The 18135-nt window shown below is 44.8% G+C and overlaps 1 protein-coding gene across 3 annotated transcripts; it reads left to right on the forward strand.

Moving 5' to 3' along the window:
* The first annotated feature begins 457 nt into the window (after positions 1-457).
* On the forward strand, positions 458-17510 carry PLPBP (pyridoxal phosphate binding protein). Of its 3 annotated transcripts, none has more exons than XM_077263139.1 (8): positions 458-627; positions 2192-2299; positions 2725-2760; positions 3734-3809; positions 4825-4959; positions 5064-5206; positions 14429-14527; positions 15725-17510. In XM_077263139.1, exons 1-8 carry the CDS (start codon positions 538-540, stop codon positions 15824-15826), a joined length of 789 nt encoding a protein of 262 aa, XP_077119254.1. In that variant the 5' UTR covers positions 458-537; the 3' UTR covers positions 15827-17510. The 3 variants fall into 3 exon arrangements, with proteins under 3 accessions (XP_077119254.1, XP_077119255.1, XP_077119256.1); XM_077263140.1 differs by lacking the exon at positions 458-627 and adding an exon at positions 656-849 and having other exon boundaries at positions 15725-17464; XM_077263141.1 differs by lacking the exon at positions 458-627 and adding an exon at positions 737-756 and having other exon boundaries at positions 15725-17464.
* Positions 17511-18135: the final 625 nt, after the last annotated feature.

Genomic DNA, 18135 nt, shown 5'->3' on the forward strand with positions numbered 1-18135 from the left:
ACAGAGTATAAGAAAACTCCCCAAAAACTCATGGTGGGCACGCGGCCGTACACCTCAATGTCACATGCAGCAGAACTAAAGAAAGGCGCCAAAATGTAAACTCCACCACTGGCTGCCATAGGGACCTTCACTATAAGGCTGCAGAACACTGTATAACATGTAACTATAAAGTATTAGATATTCTTCTGTTCCCCCCTGCAGGCTTTATTATCAGAGGGGCGTGCGCCTATAACAGGTGCTACAATAACAACGTTGGTAAAACCCTTGAACTGCAAAGCATGCAATATATATATATATATGTATGTAACGTAACGCAGGGTCCTTGTGACACATACACACGGTGCGTCTGGATCGGAGCAGAACCCGGCACACACAAATACATGCGGTGACTGACAGCTCACACGTGACTGACAGCTCACACGTGACTGACAGCTCACACGTGACTGACAGCTCACACGTGACTGACAGCTCACACGTGACCCACAGCCTGGTCCCGCGGTCATGACGTCATCACAGGTCCTGTAGCCGGTGCGCGGTATGTGGAGGGCAGGCATGGCCCAGGAGATCGGGAGAGCGCTCACCACAGTGCGGGAGCAGGTGCAGCATGCGGCAGCCCGGAGAGCCGAGGTGAGCCGCACCGAGCGTTACAGCAGCCGCAGCTTCCTGGGGCATGCTGGGAGATGTAGTTTCAGGAGCTGTAGTGGTTGTGTTGGCCCTTGTCTTCTCCAATCTCCACCGTGCTGCAGGCGCCGTAAAGTGAGAACAGCCGGGACTTGTACGGGCAACAGTCAATGGTGACCGCTCTGCTGATGGGGCACTGCACAGAGGAGGCACACCGCCGGCTCTGGGGTCTGTAATGAGGCTCTGGCCGCCCCCCCCCCCTCCCCCTCCCCCTCCCCCCCCCTCCCCCTCCCCCCCCTCCCCCCCCTCCCCTCCCTAGTATTCTGATGTCGGACTCCCCATTTGGTGCGGGTTCTGGCTCGCTCCTTTCCGGGCACATGTCAGCTGATATATACAGCTGACATATGCCAGCAACAGCCACGGGTGGAATTGCAATCCACTCACTGCTATTAACCCATTAAATGCCGCTGTCAGTCTGACAGTTGACATGTTGAATACTTATTTCACCCGCTGTATGTCCTATAGTGTTTATCTGTTTCTATGACTGTATCATATCCACGTGGACAATAGTAAGTGTAGACAAACGCTGCTCCCCTCCCTATGGCTGTGACCCTCCCAAAGAAAACTACTAGGGCTTCATAAATATGGCGGTCATACCGAACACCTTATTTTTCACTGGTGTGACTGCTTTACAACATCTTCCCCAGTGTAGCGTGTCCTTGTGTAATGAATGGTTGGTGAGTATTCCCTCGTTGCCCAGTGAGGCCAGTCTCACACGTCCAGATAATTCCGGTACCGGAGTTATCCATGTCCGTGTGCTCACGTGGCACATCAGTGTGGCACACGTGCGGTAGCCGTGTGCCACCTGAGGACCACACGGACCGTGCAGGAGAGACAGCGCTACAGTAAGCGCTGTCCCCAGCGTGTGGTGCTGAAGGCAGCATTCATCTCTTGTACCCTGCAGTGCTCGCAGGAGAGAAGAGATGAAAAATCTATTTTATTTATTTTTTTGTTAAAAATAAAGTTTGTGGTCACCTCCCACCCCCCGTGCGCCCGCCCGCTTGCAGAGAAATACTCACCCAGTGTGCCCCTCTCAGTGCCGGCAGCTTGTCCTGTGTGAGCGGTCACGTGGTACCGCTCATTACAGTGATGAATATGCGGCTCCATCCCTATGGGAGCACCACACGCAGGGGACAGCGCTTAACTGTAGCGCTGTTTCTCCTGCGGCGGTACGTGCACACGGAGGAGAGTGCACACTGTTCTCTGTGTGCATGTGTGCTGGACACTTTGCGGACCGTGCTGCCGGAGAAAAGCGGACTTGTCTCCGTGTTTTGCACACGGACACACGGTCCGTGAAAACACGCAGGCATGTGCATAGACCAACAATTCATTTGAATGGGTCTTCGTGTGTCAGTGTCTCCGGTACGTGAGAAAACTGTCACTATACGTACTGGAGCTGACGTGTGAAACCGGCCTGACACAGTAGGGGGCGACCTTGTCCTCCATATTGGGCCATTCTTGTGTTATATCATGCGGGTATACTGTATTTGCTGCTGTCTTGTCTTTTTAGAGCCTTCCTTCTGTCCAGCCCAGACTAGTGGCCGTCAGTAAGACTAAGCCAGCCGACATGGTGATCGAGGCGTACAGTCACGGTCAGCGGGTTTTTGGAGAGAACTACGTAAGTCTTGAGATACAATTACTAAATTTTAGCCAACTTTAAGGAAACTTTAAAGATTTATCCCTGCGTGATGTTGACCATCCTGATGTGTGCACCACTAGTATTAACGAGGGTTCTAGTTAATCCCCACCCTTAAATGTATTAGCAACGTTCCCATCTGGATCTGCAGATCTCTGGAGATCACCTTCTGTGGTCCTGGGTCGCTGGTGTCATGGAGCCTGGCTCAGAGCTACCCCTGGACCTGGGGATGTTGTCCGGCTGCAGGAGTGGCCTTTAGATCTTCAGTTAGGTGGTGCACCCCACTACATTGCCGTCCCTCACCCCAAAACAACTTTTTTATTAAACAGGCGTTTGACAGTAAAAATAAAACTTGTCATTAATTTTATTTATTGGGTTTTTTTTTGTTTTGTTTTTATTTATTTTAGGTTCAGGAACTTGTTGAGAAGGCGTCAGACGCTAATGTAAGATATTTCCTATTTGTTGTATTTACTATGACCTACAGAAAGTTCTTGCTTTGTGTGAAGTCATGCGTGTTTTTAATATTCTTTGGTTCCAATTTATCAAAGTGTTCTGGCCTAAAAGCTTTGAAAAAGTTGTAACATTTTGGTGCAATTCGAAGCTGTGTCCAAATTTTCTGACTTTTTGCGTTTTCACACCAGTTTCTCCCAGCTCCAACAAAATGAGGGTTACGGGGGTGGGACACCACAGCTCGTCTACCTCCAGATTTATCATTCAAAGACTGGAGTGAGATTTCTGGGGTGGTGCACGGAGGCGCATGCCACTCATCAGACGCACCTCTTCATGAATCGGGAGCAGCTTGGCTCCAGCACGCCCAACATGAAGACCAGAATCACCAGTCATGATGAATCAGTCCCACTTTTTTTTTATAGGGGTTGTCCCACGTAAAACAGAATAGATGTTAAATTTATGACGTGAGCAGGTAAGAGGCCGTCCTTCCTCTCCACTGTCATGGCGCACCAACTCTGTAGCACTGTACTCCGCTAGCTCTATTGGATCCATAGATATCCATTAGAGAGAGGGTGGGCATGCCGGACCACCACACTGTTCAGGTGTCCTGTCCTCATGATGAGTGGGTCCCAGTAATCACTTGTGCTGTAGATAGATGACAAATGTTTTTTTCGTCATTCTTCATTGTTTTAACATCTCTGCTTGCTGTTGGTCAATAGATGAATGTCTAAAGGTCTCTAAAACAGTTAATTTTATTTTTTGGCTATATCCTGGAGAGAATTATTTAAGGATTCCCTCCAACATTTATTTTTTTTATCATCAGAATGAAACATGAGCCCGATACCTGCCAATCTCCGGTGCCGTGCAGGACTAACCCATTGTAGATGGCACTAATACCAGTATGGCTCGGGATGCCATGCTTTTGGGTCCGTGCATTATGTAATGTCTTCCTGATCTGTGTTCTAGATATTGTCTTCCTGCCCAGAAATTAAATGGCATTTTATTGGACATCTGCAGAAACACAGCATCAACAAGTTAATCGGTGAGTGACTTATCAGTGAGTGACTGCGCCCTTGTATATACTGCACCACATATGGTACCAGGGCAGAGCCGCGGGCACAGACTGCGAGACACCCTGCCAGTCTTCATGCTACAGGAGAAACCATAGACCTCCTTATCTCATGAGCCACAACTGCTCTCTGCTGTTACCAGGCTCATGGTAATCTGTAGTGTGATGTGGATCCGTAATAATGGTGTGAATGGGAGGACACTTTATGGAACATTTTTGCACGTTGTGATCTTGCTAATTTCATTCATTTAGTTCAGATAAATGGGGGGGGGTTTAAAGATCAGGAGCATCCAGAAATCTCAGACTCGGACACCATCTCCAGACTTTGACTACAACCTCTAGACGTCATAGACTTTTTACCCTGAAAATGAACAGTAACGTCGCTGCACAAGACTAAATGCACACACGGATGTCGCCGAAAGAAGCGTAATACACATAATGATGTCACAGTACAGGGGACAATGGGCACAGGGATGTCACAGTACGGGGACAATGGGCACAGGGATGTCACTGTACAGGGAACAATGGGCGCAGGGATGTCTGTACGGGGACAATGGACGCAGGGATGTCACTGTAGGGGACAATGGGCGCAGGGATATCACTGTACGGGGACAATGGGCGCAGGGATGTCACAGTGCGGGGGACAGTAAATAATAATGGTGTGATTGCAAACTCTACCCCAATATTAGGGCTCCTAGGTACATGGTATTTTTGCAAATCCTATTCGGACATGTGGGAAGAATATCTGGTAAATGCTTAAAGGGTCATGCCCTTCCATAGTAGGCACAATAGCAATGTTCCTGTATGCAATAAGAGGTGTATAATATATTCTGGCTGCCTTACAGTGGGAGCGCCTACATTATGTTGTCACACTAAGAAAAATCATTCCTCTCTGAATTTGAGAGCTTCTCTCGGTGACTGAAAGAACATATTCAGTATCTGTAACCGTAGTCCTGGGAGTTCATAGTTTCACCTTTCTTTCCCCCAGCTGTCCCAAACCTTCACATCTTGGAGACCATAGATTCTGTGAAACTTGCTGACAAAGTCAACTCCTCCTGGCAGAGAAAGGGTTCGCCTGAGAAGTTGAAGGTCATGGTTCAAGTGAACACCAGCAGTGAAGAAAGTAAGGTGTTTTACAGGCTTCCATCTTGATGGACCATTTCACGTTATGGTGTTGCCTAGTTTGCTGCCCTTCACTTCCACGATCTGATACTTGTTTTCTTCCAGGCAAACATGGCCTTCCTCCATCAGACACAGTTGAGCTGGTAAAGCATATCCGGGAGAAGTGCCCAAGTTTGGAGTTTGTGGGTCTGATGACCATTGGCAGTTTTGGCCATGATCTCACCCAGGGTCCTAACCCAGATTTTCAGGTAAGCCGGCTGGGAAACAATGGGTTAATAGTTAAAGGCAGATACCTAAATCCCATTATTCATTAACTCTCGCCTTACTAAAGCATAATTGAGCGTACTCCAGGTCAGTTTTCCACAATTAAAGGACACTTTTGCCCTTGCTTTAATTTGCTATATGTCTTAGAGTCCTGTGTGATAGATCTCGTCACAGCAAGTGCTGCTGTCGTTTTTATTGTGATTTTGCAACATCGCCATAAGGGCTTCTAATTAACCTCCAAATATAGAGGCACTCTTCATCACAAAAATTGCCGACATGTCGCCATATACTGTTACTTAAAAAGTGTCTAAAAGAACTGGAGACCTCCACCTTCTCCTACAGCACTGCCCCCTTAGTAAGCGATGGAGCACAGTGATCACTCGCTGTGGCTGACCACAGGTTTGTGTCCATTGCCGTATACCTATAGCACGTGGCAGTCATTCCATCGGTGGCTGTCCATGACGCATGGTGGTCGGTAGGTTCGGCCAGGGCCACTCATTGTTAGTAGGTGTTTGCTCTGACTGATGTAGATGGATGCCTGTAATGCTATGACAGAATCAGAGGGGTTGAGGAAAAAGCCCCTTTTGGCTATGTTCCCACCATGAGCTTTTGGGGAGCTTTTAATGTTGCAGATTTTCTGCACCTATTAAGTTACATTACTTGCGTTTTTTCATTTCATTTTTGTGTGCGGTTTTTACATGCGTTTGACGCTACGGTTTTTGTCTCTTGATGGTGTGTCATGCTTTAACCCCTTTCCCACAATGGCCATTTTTGCTTTTTTTCTTCCAAGAGCCATAACTTCTTTTTTTTTTCCATCAGTATAACCATATGAGGCTTATTATTTGTTAACCCCTTCACCCCCAAGGGTGGTTTGCACGTTAATGACCGGGCCAATTTTTACAATTCTGACCACTGTCCCTTTATGAGGTTATAACTCTGGAACGCTTCAACGGATCTTGGCGATTCTGACATTGTTTTCTCGTGACATATTGTACTTCATGATAGTGGTAAAATTTCTTTGATATTACCTGCGTTTATTTGCAAAAAAAATGGAAATTTGGCGAAATTTTTGAAAATTTTGCAATTTTCCAACTTTGAATTTTTATGCCCTTAAGTCACAGAGATATGTCACACAAAATACTTAATAAGTAACATTTCCCACATGTCTACTTTACATCAGCACAATTTTGGAACCAAAATTTTTTTTTGTTAGGGAGTTATAAGGGTTAAAAGTTGACCAGCAATTTCTCATTTTTACAACACCATTTTTTTTTAGGGACCACATCTCATTTGAAGTCATTTTGAGGGGTCTATATGATAGAAAATACCCAAGTGTGACACCATTCTAAAAACTGCACCCCTCAAGGTGCTCAAAACCACATTCAAGAAGTTTATTAACCCTTCTGGTGCTTCACAGGAATTTTTGGAATGTTTAAATAAAAATGAACATTTAACTTTTTTTCACAAAAAATTTACTTCAGCTCCAATTTGTTTTATTTTACCAAGGGTAACAGGAGAAAAAGTTGTTGTACAATTTGTCCTGAGTACGCCGATACCCCATATGTGGGGGTAAACCACTGTTTGGGCGCATGACAGAGCTCGGAAGCGAAGGAGCGCCATTTGACTTTTCAATGCAAAATTGACTGGAATTGAGATGGGACGCCATGTTGCGTTTGGGGAGCCCCTGATGTGCCTAAACATTGAAACCCCCCACAAGTGACACCATTTTGGAAAGTAGACCCCCTAAGGAACTTATCTAGAGGTGTGGTGAGCACTTTGACCCACCAAGTGCTTCACAGAAGTTTATAATGCAGAACCGTAAAAATAAAAAATCATATTTTTTCACAAAAATTATCTTTTCACCCCCAATTTTATATTTTCCCAAGGGTAAGAGAAGAAATTGGACCCCAAAAGTTGTTGTACAATTTGTCCTGAGTACGCTGATACCCCATATGTGGGGGGGAACCACTGTTTGGGCGCATGGGAGAGCTCGGAAGGGAAGTAGCACCGTTTGACTTTTCAATGCAAAATTGACAGGAATTGAGATGGGACGCCATGTTGCGTTTGGAGAGCCACTGATGTGCCTAAACATTGAAACCCCCCACAAGTGACACCATTTTGGAAAGTAGACCCCCTAAGGAACTTATCTAGATGTGTTTTGAGCGCTTTGACCCACCAAGGGCTTCACAGAAGTTAATAATGCAGAGCCGTAAAAATAAAACAAAAATTTTTTCCCACAAAAATTATTTTTCAGCCCCCAGTTTTGTATTTTCCCGAGGGTAACAGGAGAAATTGGACCCCAAAATTTGTTGTCCAATTTGTCCTGAGTGCGCTGATACCCCATATGTGGGGGGGGAACCATCGTTTGGACGCATGGAAGGGCTCGGAAGTGAAGGAGCGCCATTTGGAATGCAGACTTAGATGGAATGGTCTGCAGGCGTCACATTGCGTTTGCAGAGCCCCTAATGTACCTAAACAGTAGAAACCCCCCACAAGTGACACCATGTTGGAAAGTAGACCCCCTAAGGAACTTATCTAGATGTGTGGTGAGTGCTTTGACCCACCAAGGGCTTCACAGAAGTTTATAATGCAGAGCCTTAAAAATAAAACAAACATTTTTTCCCACAAAAATTATTTTTCAGCCCCCAGTTTTGTATTTTCCCGAGGGTAACAGGAGAAATTGGACCCCCAAAAGTTGTTGTCCAATTTGTCCTGAGTGCGCTGATACCCCATATGTGGGGGGAACCACCGTTTGGACGCATGGAAGGGCTCGGAAGTGAAGGAGCGCCATTTGGAATGCAGACTTAGATGGAATGGTCTGCAGGCGTCACATTGCGTTTGCAGAGCCCCTAATGTACCTAAACAGTAGAAACCCCCCACAAGTGACCCCATTTTGGAAACTAGACCCCCCAAGGAACTTATCTAGATGTGTTGTAAGAACTTTGAACCCCCAAGTGTTTCACTACAGTTTATAACGCAGAGCCGTGAAAATAAAAAATCTTTTTTTTTCCCACAAAAATTATTTTTTAGCCCCCAGTTTTGTATTTTCCCAGGGGTAACAGGAGAAATTGGACCCCAAAGGTTGTTGTCCTATTTGTCCTGAGTACGCTGATACCCCATATGTTGGGGTAAACCCCTGTTTGGGCACACGGGAGAGCTCGGAAGGGAAGGAGCACTGTTTTACTTTTTCAACGCAGAATTGGCTGGAATTGAGATCGGACGCCATGTCGCGTTTGGAGAGCCCCTGATGTGCCGAAACAGTGGAAACCCCCCAATTATAACTGAAACCCTAATCCAAACACACCCCTAACCCTAATCCCAACAGTAACCCTAACCACACCTCTAACCCTGACACACCCCTAACCCTAATCCCAACCCTATTCCCAACCGTAAATGTAATCTAAACCCTAACTTTAGCCCCAACCCTAACCCTAACTTTAGCCCCAACCCTAACTGTAGCCTTAACCCTAGCCCCAACCCTAGCCCTAACCCTAACCCTAATGGGAAAATGGAAATAAATACATTTTATTTTTATTTTTCCCTAACTAAGGGGGTGATGAAGGGGGGTTTGATTTACTTTTATAGCGAGTTTTTTAGCGGATTTTTATGATTGGCAGCCGTCACACACTGAAAGACGCTTTTTATTGCAAAAAATATTTTTTGCGTTACCACATTTTGAGAGCTATAAATTTTCCATATTTTGGTCCACAGAGTCATGTGAGGTCTTGTTTTTTGCGGGACGAGTTGACGTTTTTATTGGTAACTTTTTGGGCACGTCACATTTTTTGATCGCTTTTTATTCCGATTTTTGTGAGGCAGAATGACCAAAAACCAGCTATTCATGAATTTCTTTTGGGAGAGGCGTTTATACTGTTCCGCGTTTGGTAAAATTGATAAAGCAGTTTTATTCTTCGGGTCAGTACGATTACAGCGATACCTCATTTATATTATTTTTTTTATGTTTTGGCGCTTTTATACGATAAAAACTATTTTATGGAAAAAATAATTATTTTTGCATCGCTTTATTCTCAGGACTATAACTTTTTTATTTTTTTGCTGATCATGCTGTATGGCGGCTCGTTATTTGCGGGACAAGATGACGCTTTCAGCGGTACCATGGTTATTTATATCTGTCTTTTTGATCGCGTGTTATTCCACTTTTTGTTCGGCGGTATGATAATAAAGCGTTGTTTTTTGCCTCGTTTTTTTTTTTTTTTCTTACGGTGTTTACTGAAGGGGTTAACTAGTGGGGCAGTTTTATAGGTCGGGTCGTTACGGACGCGGCGATACTAAATATGTGTACTTTTATTGTTTTGTTTTTTTTATTTAGATAAAGAAATGTATTTATGGGAATAATTTTTTTTTTTTTTTCATTATTTTGGAATTTTTTTTTTTTTTTTTTTTTTTTTTACACATTTGGAAATTTTTTTTTTTACTTTTTTACTTTGCCCCAGGGGGGGACAATACAGATCGGTGATCTGCCAGTTTGCATAGCACTCTGACAGATCACCGATCTGAGAGAAGTGCAGGCTGCTTCACAGTGCCTGCTCTGAGCAGGCTTCTGTGAAGCCACCTCCCTCCCTGCAGGACCCGGATCCGCGGCCATCTTGGATCCGGGTCTGGAGCAGGCAGGGAGGGAGGTAAGACCCTCGCAGCAACGCGATCACATCGCGTTGCTGCGGGGGGCTCAGGGAAGCCCGCAGGGAGCCCCCTCCCTGCGCGATGCTTCCCTGCACCGCCGGCACATCGCGATCATGTTTGATCGCGGTGTGCCGGGGGTTAATGTGCCGGGAGCGGTCCGTGACCGCTCCTGGCACATAGTGCCGGATGTCAGCTGCGATAGGCAGCTGACACCCGGCCGCGATCGGACGCGCTCCCCCCGTGAGCGCCGCCGATCGCGCTGGACGTACTATCCCGTCGGCGGTCATACGGGCCCACCCCACCTCGACGGGATAGTACGTCGGATGTCAGGAAGGGGTTAAATATATTATTAAATATAATAAATATTGTTGTTATCTGAGGGGTAAGTTGTACTTGTGAATGACACCATTCATTTTATCATGTGATACACTGGAACGTGGGAACTAAATTCTAAATGCGTTGAAATTGCAAAACAATTTCATAATTGTTTTTTGTTTTTGTTTTTTTGCTTTCCATGTTCACTATAATATTATTATTATTGATATTATTATTATTATACATTTTTATAGCGCCATTTATTCCATGGCGCTTTACATGTGAACGGGGCAAATATAGACAAGTACAATAAACATGAGTAAAACAAGGCCCACACAACTACAGGAGGAGAGAGGACCCTGCCCGCGAGGGCTCACAGTCTACAGGATATGGTAAAACTGACATGGCAATATAATTCTCCAGGTCAGGAAGAGTTCACAGACACCAAATGTGTATAGTTTTTGCAAAACTCATAAAAAAACAACTACTTTGCGTCACTGTTTTCCGAGATTCCATAACGTTTTCGGGATATGGGGTTGAGTGAGGGCTTATTTTTTATACCCTGAGCTGATGTTTTTACTGATACCATTTTGGGATAGATATGATGTTTTAATCGTCGTTATTGCATTTTATTGCAATGTTGAAGCAGTCAAAAAAATGGTGTTTTGATTTCCTTTGTCTCATTACGCTGCTCACCGATCGGGTTCATTTATGACAAATATGTGCATCATATTTTTTTTAAATGAGGCAAACGGGGGGGGGGTGTGTGCTTTTTTTGTGTTTCTTCTTATATATATGTATGTATATGTGTGTGTGTATATATATATTATACATATATTATACAATAGTCCCTTTAGGGGGCTTGAAGCTGTGATAATCGGATTGCTGGTGCTATACATAGCAATACATCAGCACTGCTATGTATAGAGAAAATCTCGATTTCCTATGAATGCACTGCCAGCCAAACGCTGGCCTTCACAGGATGATTGTAATGACCGGCCCCCGGTTCTCATGGCAAGATCGGTGGTGCGCCGATGGGCAGGTGGGATTATGCTACCCCCTGACGGCACATGTTAAATCCCACTTTCAGAGATTGATAGCGGGAATTAACAGGTTAACAGCCACAGGTGGCGCTCCACTCCACCCGCGGCTGTTAGGCTCGCTCACACGAGCAAATAATTGGAATTGAACTCGGACCAGTGTTTTTCTATGGTCCAGTGCACATGAGATTACTTTCTCATGCCGATTCGGTATGAGAAAACAATTACAGCATGCTGCGAGTGGCAGCGAGAATTGGATCACACAAATCCATACAAAGAATAAACAATTCACAGCACCTCATAGCAAATACAGGGTTAACTTTTACCCACAAACAGGGTGGATAAAAATCAATGTTTTTTTAAAAAAATCAAAAAAATCGGATTTTTTTTATTTAAATCGGATTTTTTTGATTTAAATCGGATTTTTTTCAATAAACTGCTTTTTGAGGAAAATATTTTACCATCCAAAGGTTCTTCCATCATGAGATAAAGCTGAGTTGTTTAACTCAGTAGAATAAAGGCTGTATATGTGTAACATTCACAATGCCATGCTCTTCCAGAGGTTTCTGTAGGATGCTGACTATCCAACAAGTTTGGGCATGTCAACTGAATGGAAAAAGAAACTAAACCAAAAGTGAAACCAAGCTAGAAGTGTGGAATTAAAGGGGCAGTATGAACAAAATGTGGAGGCTATTAATAGTTTATACAATTAAGACATGCTGCTTTTAAACACCTACCTATTGCCATATAGTAAAACAAAAAAGATTTTTACTTACTTTGGGGTCCCCCCCCTCACCCTGGCGTTAGATCGTTGCCCCTAGTTTCATCCGTGTAACTATGGGCGCACATGCGCACTGCTCTCACTTCTCATTTTAATCGTGATTTATATTAAAAAAAACCTTTTGATTTAAATCAGTGATTTAAATCATGATTAAAATCATGATTTAAATCGATCCGATTTAAATAGAAAAAAATATTTTGATTTAAATCGTGATTTAAATCATGATTTAAATCGGTGTGATTTAAATCAATCCACCCTGCCCACAAAGTCTATATTTTACCCATACAAATCTATGGGCGCATGTGAAACATCGCACTGCACTCAGATGTCACGAGTGCAGTGCGATTCCTGCGGCATCCGCAATGGTGGAAATGGAGAAATGACTCTCTCCGTCTCCTCCCCAGCTGTGTTGTGATACTCTGATGCGAGCGCTGCGAAGCACACACACTGGGATCACGCTGGCAGCAGAGCTGGGCTGAGGGTCATTAACATATCTCTCGCGTCAGATATTATATGATTAAATCAGCCGTCATGTGCGGGGAAAGATGCAGACTGAGCGTGTTTTATTGATATAGGTATGTGCAATTTACATGCATTTCCACAGCAGAAACTCGCTAAAAACACCTGCGTTTTTTACCTGCAGATTTTCTGCATCTAAAGCAAGTCTATGGGAAAAATCTGCACATAAATCTCCACTTTCTCAGAAGAGAAATTGACAGGCTGCGGATTTGAAACACGCACCAAAGGGTCAGTTTATAGTGAGTTAAAAAAAAAAGCACAGAGGGCATGAGATGTCTATAAATCCCATCCAGTCTGGTGGAACTGTACAGCGCTGCGTTTTTTCTCAGTTAAAGTATGCAGCGTCAAAAACTCATCGTAGGCACATAGCCTTAAAGGGAACCTGTCACCAGAAATATGAGCCCCAATGCAGAGGAGTGTCAGTCAGGCCCCAGGGTGTTTCCCCAGGATTAGAGGCCTTTCTCTTGGGAGATTTCCCCACATTTGAAGATGTTGAAACAGATCGGGTCAGGGTATCCTCATCCTTTCCTTCCTCCATCATTAGGGCATTATATTTTGCGCCCCCTGTGAATGCGACCCTGACCGCTGTGTACCAGCAGGCCCCCCATGTGCAGATTTCCCCAATCCTGCAATGTCTCCTTCCACGAGATACACGGGCGCCATGTTGGGAGCCGGTACACTGCCCCCCATCTTCCTGACCCACTTTTTACGAGGTGTCATAGCTTCCTTGTAAATACTGCCTCAGCCTCCTCTGTGCACAGGAACACTTTCCTTCTCTGTGGCCTCCTCACAGTCTCACATAGGCTGTTGCTGTAGCCTATGTGAGGCCTATAGGACCCAGGAGTGCACTCTGCAGCTTTTGGCTCCTTGTTTACCCTCCCTGCTCTCCAGCCACACTTTCCCCAGCACTGGAACTAACAGCGAGTCTCCCCTGCGGGCTCACTCTGCGCACTGGTCCGATACCTCCAAGATGGCCGCTGCTTCCCTCAGCACACCAGACGCCAAGTCCTCTCTGTGGTCCCCAGCGCTCTCGGCCTCCACAGCTTGTCCTCCTCCTCCTCTGTAACAGGCATAGAATGATTGTGTGTCGGGGGATCGTTAGCTCATGGTTTTATCGCAGGATACTAGGAGATCTTCACAGGCTGGTCTGCTCAGTACCAGTGCAGCCCCCAGTTTGTTATTTTTAGGAAAGCGCAACAATTGAAAAAAACAGCAATTCTGACTTGAATTTTCCTGTTCAGTTTTTAGCATAACGTATATTTTGATCTGAATTTTATGGACTCGGCAATGCCAAATAATTAATTTTTTTAATTTAGTTTATTTTTTGAATGGGGAATGGCTGCTGATGTAAATGTGCATTAGCAGCAATAGAGTGCACACGCTCATTAGATGCATTAATACAGAAGATTAGGTCTGAGTCACTGGCTTTGTGAAGGAACGGGGGGAGCAGGGGGCGCTGTGACCTAGCCTATTGGGAATAATGGATCCCATCAGTCATTGTAATCCTACCTAATGATCATTAGATTTTGGAGAATTCTCCCTGAAAGAACTAAGTGTGAGTGAAAAAAAAAAAAGCAGTGGCCATTGTGAAAATTGTTAGATTGCTAATTATTTTTTTCAATACAGATTTTGAATATGAAAAAAAAATCCCCAAATATATATCGTATATTTAACACAGAAAGCTGATCTGCACAACAGGTCATTTTCTGATGATACATTCCCCTAATCAATCTGACCTTATTCTCTAATTGCACCGATGCCGTGTATATACATAGAATTTATAAACGTCATTGACCTTGTCTGTTGGGTTCATTGGACAGAACTGGTCCTGCGGTGCGGCGCTGCGTGGTGGACTCTGTGGGCATTTTCCTTCTTCTCAATGAGCAGTTCTTCTCCCTCCTCATATATAGCTGCTGCTGAAACAGCGTGAAGAAGTGTGTGAGAAGCTGGGGCTGTCGCCGGCCGCGGTGGAGCTCAGCATGGGGATGTCATCAGACTTTGAACATGCAGTGAGTACACATTATACCGGCATAGTTATATATTGCGGTGTTGGACTAGGGTGCCAAGGGCCCACCAATAACATCAACTCCAGGGCCCTATTTAAAGCTAATATGACTGTATTATCATTCACAAAATTCCATAGCAATAAACTAGGTTGATTGTTACATTAATAAGATGTTGCCTTTGCTGAATTAAGTGTATTGTGCCAAGTATGCTCATATAATTGGGTGGTGACCCACTCCTGCACAGTGGCCCACCGGAGGGTTCTCCTGTTCTCCCACCGGAGGGTTCTCCTGTTCTCCCACCGGAGGGTTCTCCTGTTCTCCCACCGGAGGGTTCTCCTGTTCTCCCACCGGAGGGTTCTCCTGTTCTCCCACCGGAGGGTTCTCCTGTTCTCCCACCGGAGGGTTCTCCTGTTCTCCCACCGGAGGGTTCTCCTGTTCTCCCACCGGAGGGTTCTCCTGTTCTCCCACCGGAGGGTTCTCCTGTCCTCCCACCGGAGGGTTCTCCTGTTCTCCCACCGGAGGGTTCTCCTGTTCTCCCACCGGAGGGTTCTCCTGTTCTCCCACCGGAGGATTCTCCTGTTCTCCCACCGGAGGATTCTCCTGTTCTCCCACCGGAGGGTTCTCCTGTTCTCCCACCGGAGGGTTCTCCTGTTCTCCCACCGGAGGATTCTCCTGTTCTCCCACCGGAGGATTCCCCTGTTCTCCCACCGGAGGGTTCTCCTGTTCTCCCACCGGAGGGTTCTCCTGTTCTCCCACCGGAGGGTTCTCCTGTTCTCCCACCGGAGGGTTCTCCTGTTCTCCCACCGGAGGGTTCTCCTGTTCGCCCACCGGAGGGTTCTCCTGTTCGCCCACCGGAGAGTTCTCCTGTTCGCCCACCGGAGGGTTCTCCTGTTCTCCCACTGGAGGGTTCTCCTGTTCTCCCACTGGAGGGTTCTCCTGTTCACCTGTGGGCCAGTCCAAGCCTGATTGCAGATGGAAAAAAACATTACTTATTGGCAGATGAGATGGCAAAGTCCCGGGGCCCGGTGTGATGCTAAATCAGTGTCGGGTCTCCTCAGCCACCACCTGCCACTTGTGGTGCTACTTACATGGTAATGGGACACTTTCTTCAGTAACGACACAACCACAAACCTTACATACAGGAACCTGTCTGTCATGTTTACAGTCTTTGACCATATGTCTTTGTGTTTCTCCACCCAGATTGAAGTGGGCTCCACCAATGTCCGTGTTGGAAGCACCATTTTCGGAGAGCGGATTTATTCTAAACCAGTACAAGGAGAAGCAAGTGTTGCTAGCACTTAAGAGAAAATGGGAAAAGTGAGAACCCAATGGTCCCAACTACCGGACATCTAATGTACTAATGCACAAAGAGCGTTGCGACTGTCTGGTAGTCATGTGCTTTGTGAATGTTTATTACATGTCATCAAACCCACCATACCGAGAAAATATCATCATGGATTTCTGGCATAGTGGCTGCAGTGATTGACCTGGAGGAGATAACACTTGACGTTGTGGGACACGGTCTTCTTTCTCATGGGTGGAGCAGTAGTTGGGGAAAGTATTGTAAATGAGCTCATTGAAGGGCAGGTCACTACATTCATGGCATCATCAGGTTGTGAGCAGTCCTCATTAGAGATGGCCAAAAAGATTTGCAGGACTCTGGTCTAGAGGTCATGATTCTTAAGCTACTGGACCTAAGATCTGTAAGCCTCATCCTACCTGCTGGAATCCCTGGTGTCTCTTCTGGTTAGTGGGCCTGGGGTAGAACACGCCTGCCATCCATCACACAGACCTACTAACCGGAAGACTCACCGGCAGCTAAGGTGAGGTTTAAAGCGACCATGGAATACCGACATGGCTTCTGGACCAAGGTCCTGCATATCGTTTTGCTCAACTCTACTATATACCTGGTCTTGCGGTTTCTGGGAAGTACAGCTTTGATTTTATACATCTGGACATCCATCTAAGCATTATTGTTGTTCTTAAAATATGCATTGCCCCCTTAAATAGAATAGTAAAAAATAATGATATATCCAAAAATGTGTCAATCTCTGGGAAAGCTACACTGAATGCGCCCACCATTACAGTTCCCGCAGAGTTTGCCACCCCACTTTTGCCAACACTTTAAATCACATTGCAGAGCAGGTGATGACTAGGTAAAGTCACTTTTCAGAAGTCATGAAAAACTGGACAACAGCATATGAAAAAGCTGTAATGGCAGCCATACTGATTGATACTCCAACATCTATAGGATGTCACAGGCAATATTCCTCAGGCATTTATAAAGCCGTCCTGACTGACACTAGTAATCAATAGGGAAGTCCATTGTAGAACATTAGGACGTCACCAATGAGAATAACTTAAAGACCATGTCTATTGTTATAACTAATATATTTTTAAGTGTTCCATTTCCTGCTATACATTAATATGACATTAGTAGGTTAGTATGAGGCTTGGTACAGATGGAAAGGACTGCAGGATCAGACTACACAGGAATGATTTGTAGTCTGCTACTGTAGGGCTGCATTGGTCTCTAGGAGCTGTAGACCTAAAATAATAATTCTAACATTTTTTAATGTAAACTTCTTACAAAATTGTTTTTCATTTTGGATGCATTGAAACATATAAAAAAATATCTGCAGAGGCGCCGATCATCATTAAGGTATTTATAGTGAATGTATTTTACGTTACCGCACCGATATTCCTACGAGGAGTCCTAGTGATGTCAGCGAGTCAGACGTCAAGAACTGTCCACATTTTGCTGCTGTGACTTTGCCACAGTTTCCTCCACTGCCTCAGTAAAACGGACCATATCACAAATGATAGATTGTATAATTTATTTCTATGTCAGACAATTGTGCCCGATGTGTAGGCAGATTGTATGTAAAATGTGCAGGTGTAATTCATAAATGTTGTCTCCTGGAATTGGGCAAATAATGCACAAAAGTCTCTTTTCTTTATTTAAATTAATTGTCTATTCAAGTTTATTTTGTGTTATTTTTTTATTTTTTTTAGTTAACTCTCCCACTGACTACAATTACCGGATTTATTGCACTGGGAAAGCAGAGCAATTAGCACAGTGACCAATTAGATAGAAAATCTTGGAACTGGTATCTGGTTACTATGAACTACTGCTCCACTTTTGGGGTGCACCAGTTTTTGCAGGAGGTTGGTGATATAAACCTTTTTTGTATTTAAATAGCGCCAATATATTCTGCAGCACTTTACAATTCGGAGGGGGTATGTACAAAAAATATTATATTACAGAGTCGCACAGAGAATAATTCATCAATTCAAGTAAGAAGAGTGAGCATCCTGCTCACAAGAACTTACAATCTATAAGGAAATTGGGCTGACACAAAAGGTAAAACGTATCTGTGTTTTATAGTCCGGCCACCTTTATGATAAGGTTTTACATGTAAGGATGCATGAATCTGTCACCAGCCAGTTTTCATGGTACAGAGTGCGTAGAGTGTTTGGGCATAGGGAGACTAGCTAGAATAGTGAGGGGGGGATTGCCTAAAGAGATGTGTTTTAAGGCACAATTAAAATTGTGGACACTGGAAATTGATCAGATTGTGTGGAGTAGTGAATTTCAGAGAGCTGGTGAA

This window comes from Ranitomeya variabilis, chromosome 5, assembly GCF_051348905.1.
Source record: "Ranitomeya variabilis isolate aRanVar5 chromosome 5, aRanVar5.hap1, whole genome shotgun sequence".
Lineage (NCBI taxonomy): Eukaryota > Metazoa > Chordata > Amphibia > Anura > Dendrobatidae > Ranitomeya > Ranitomeya variabilis.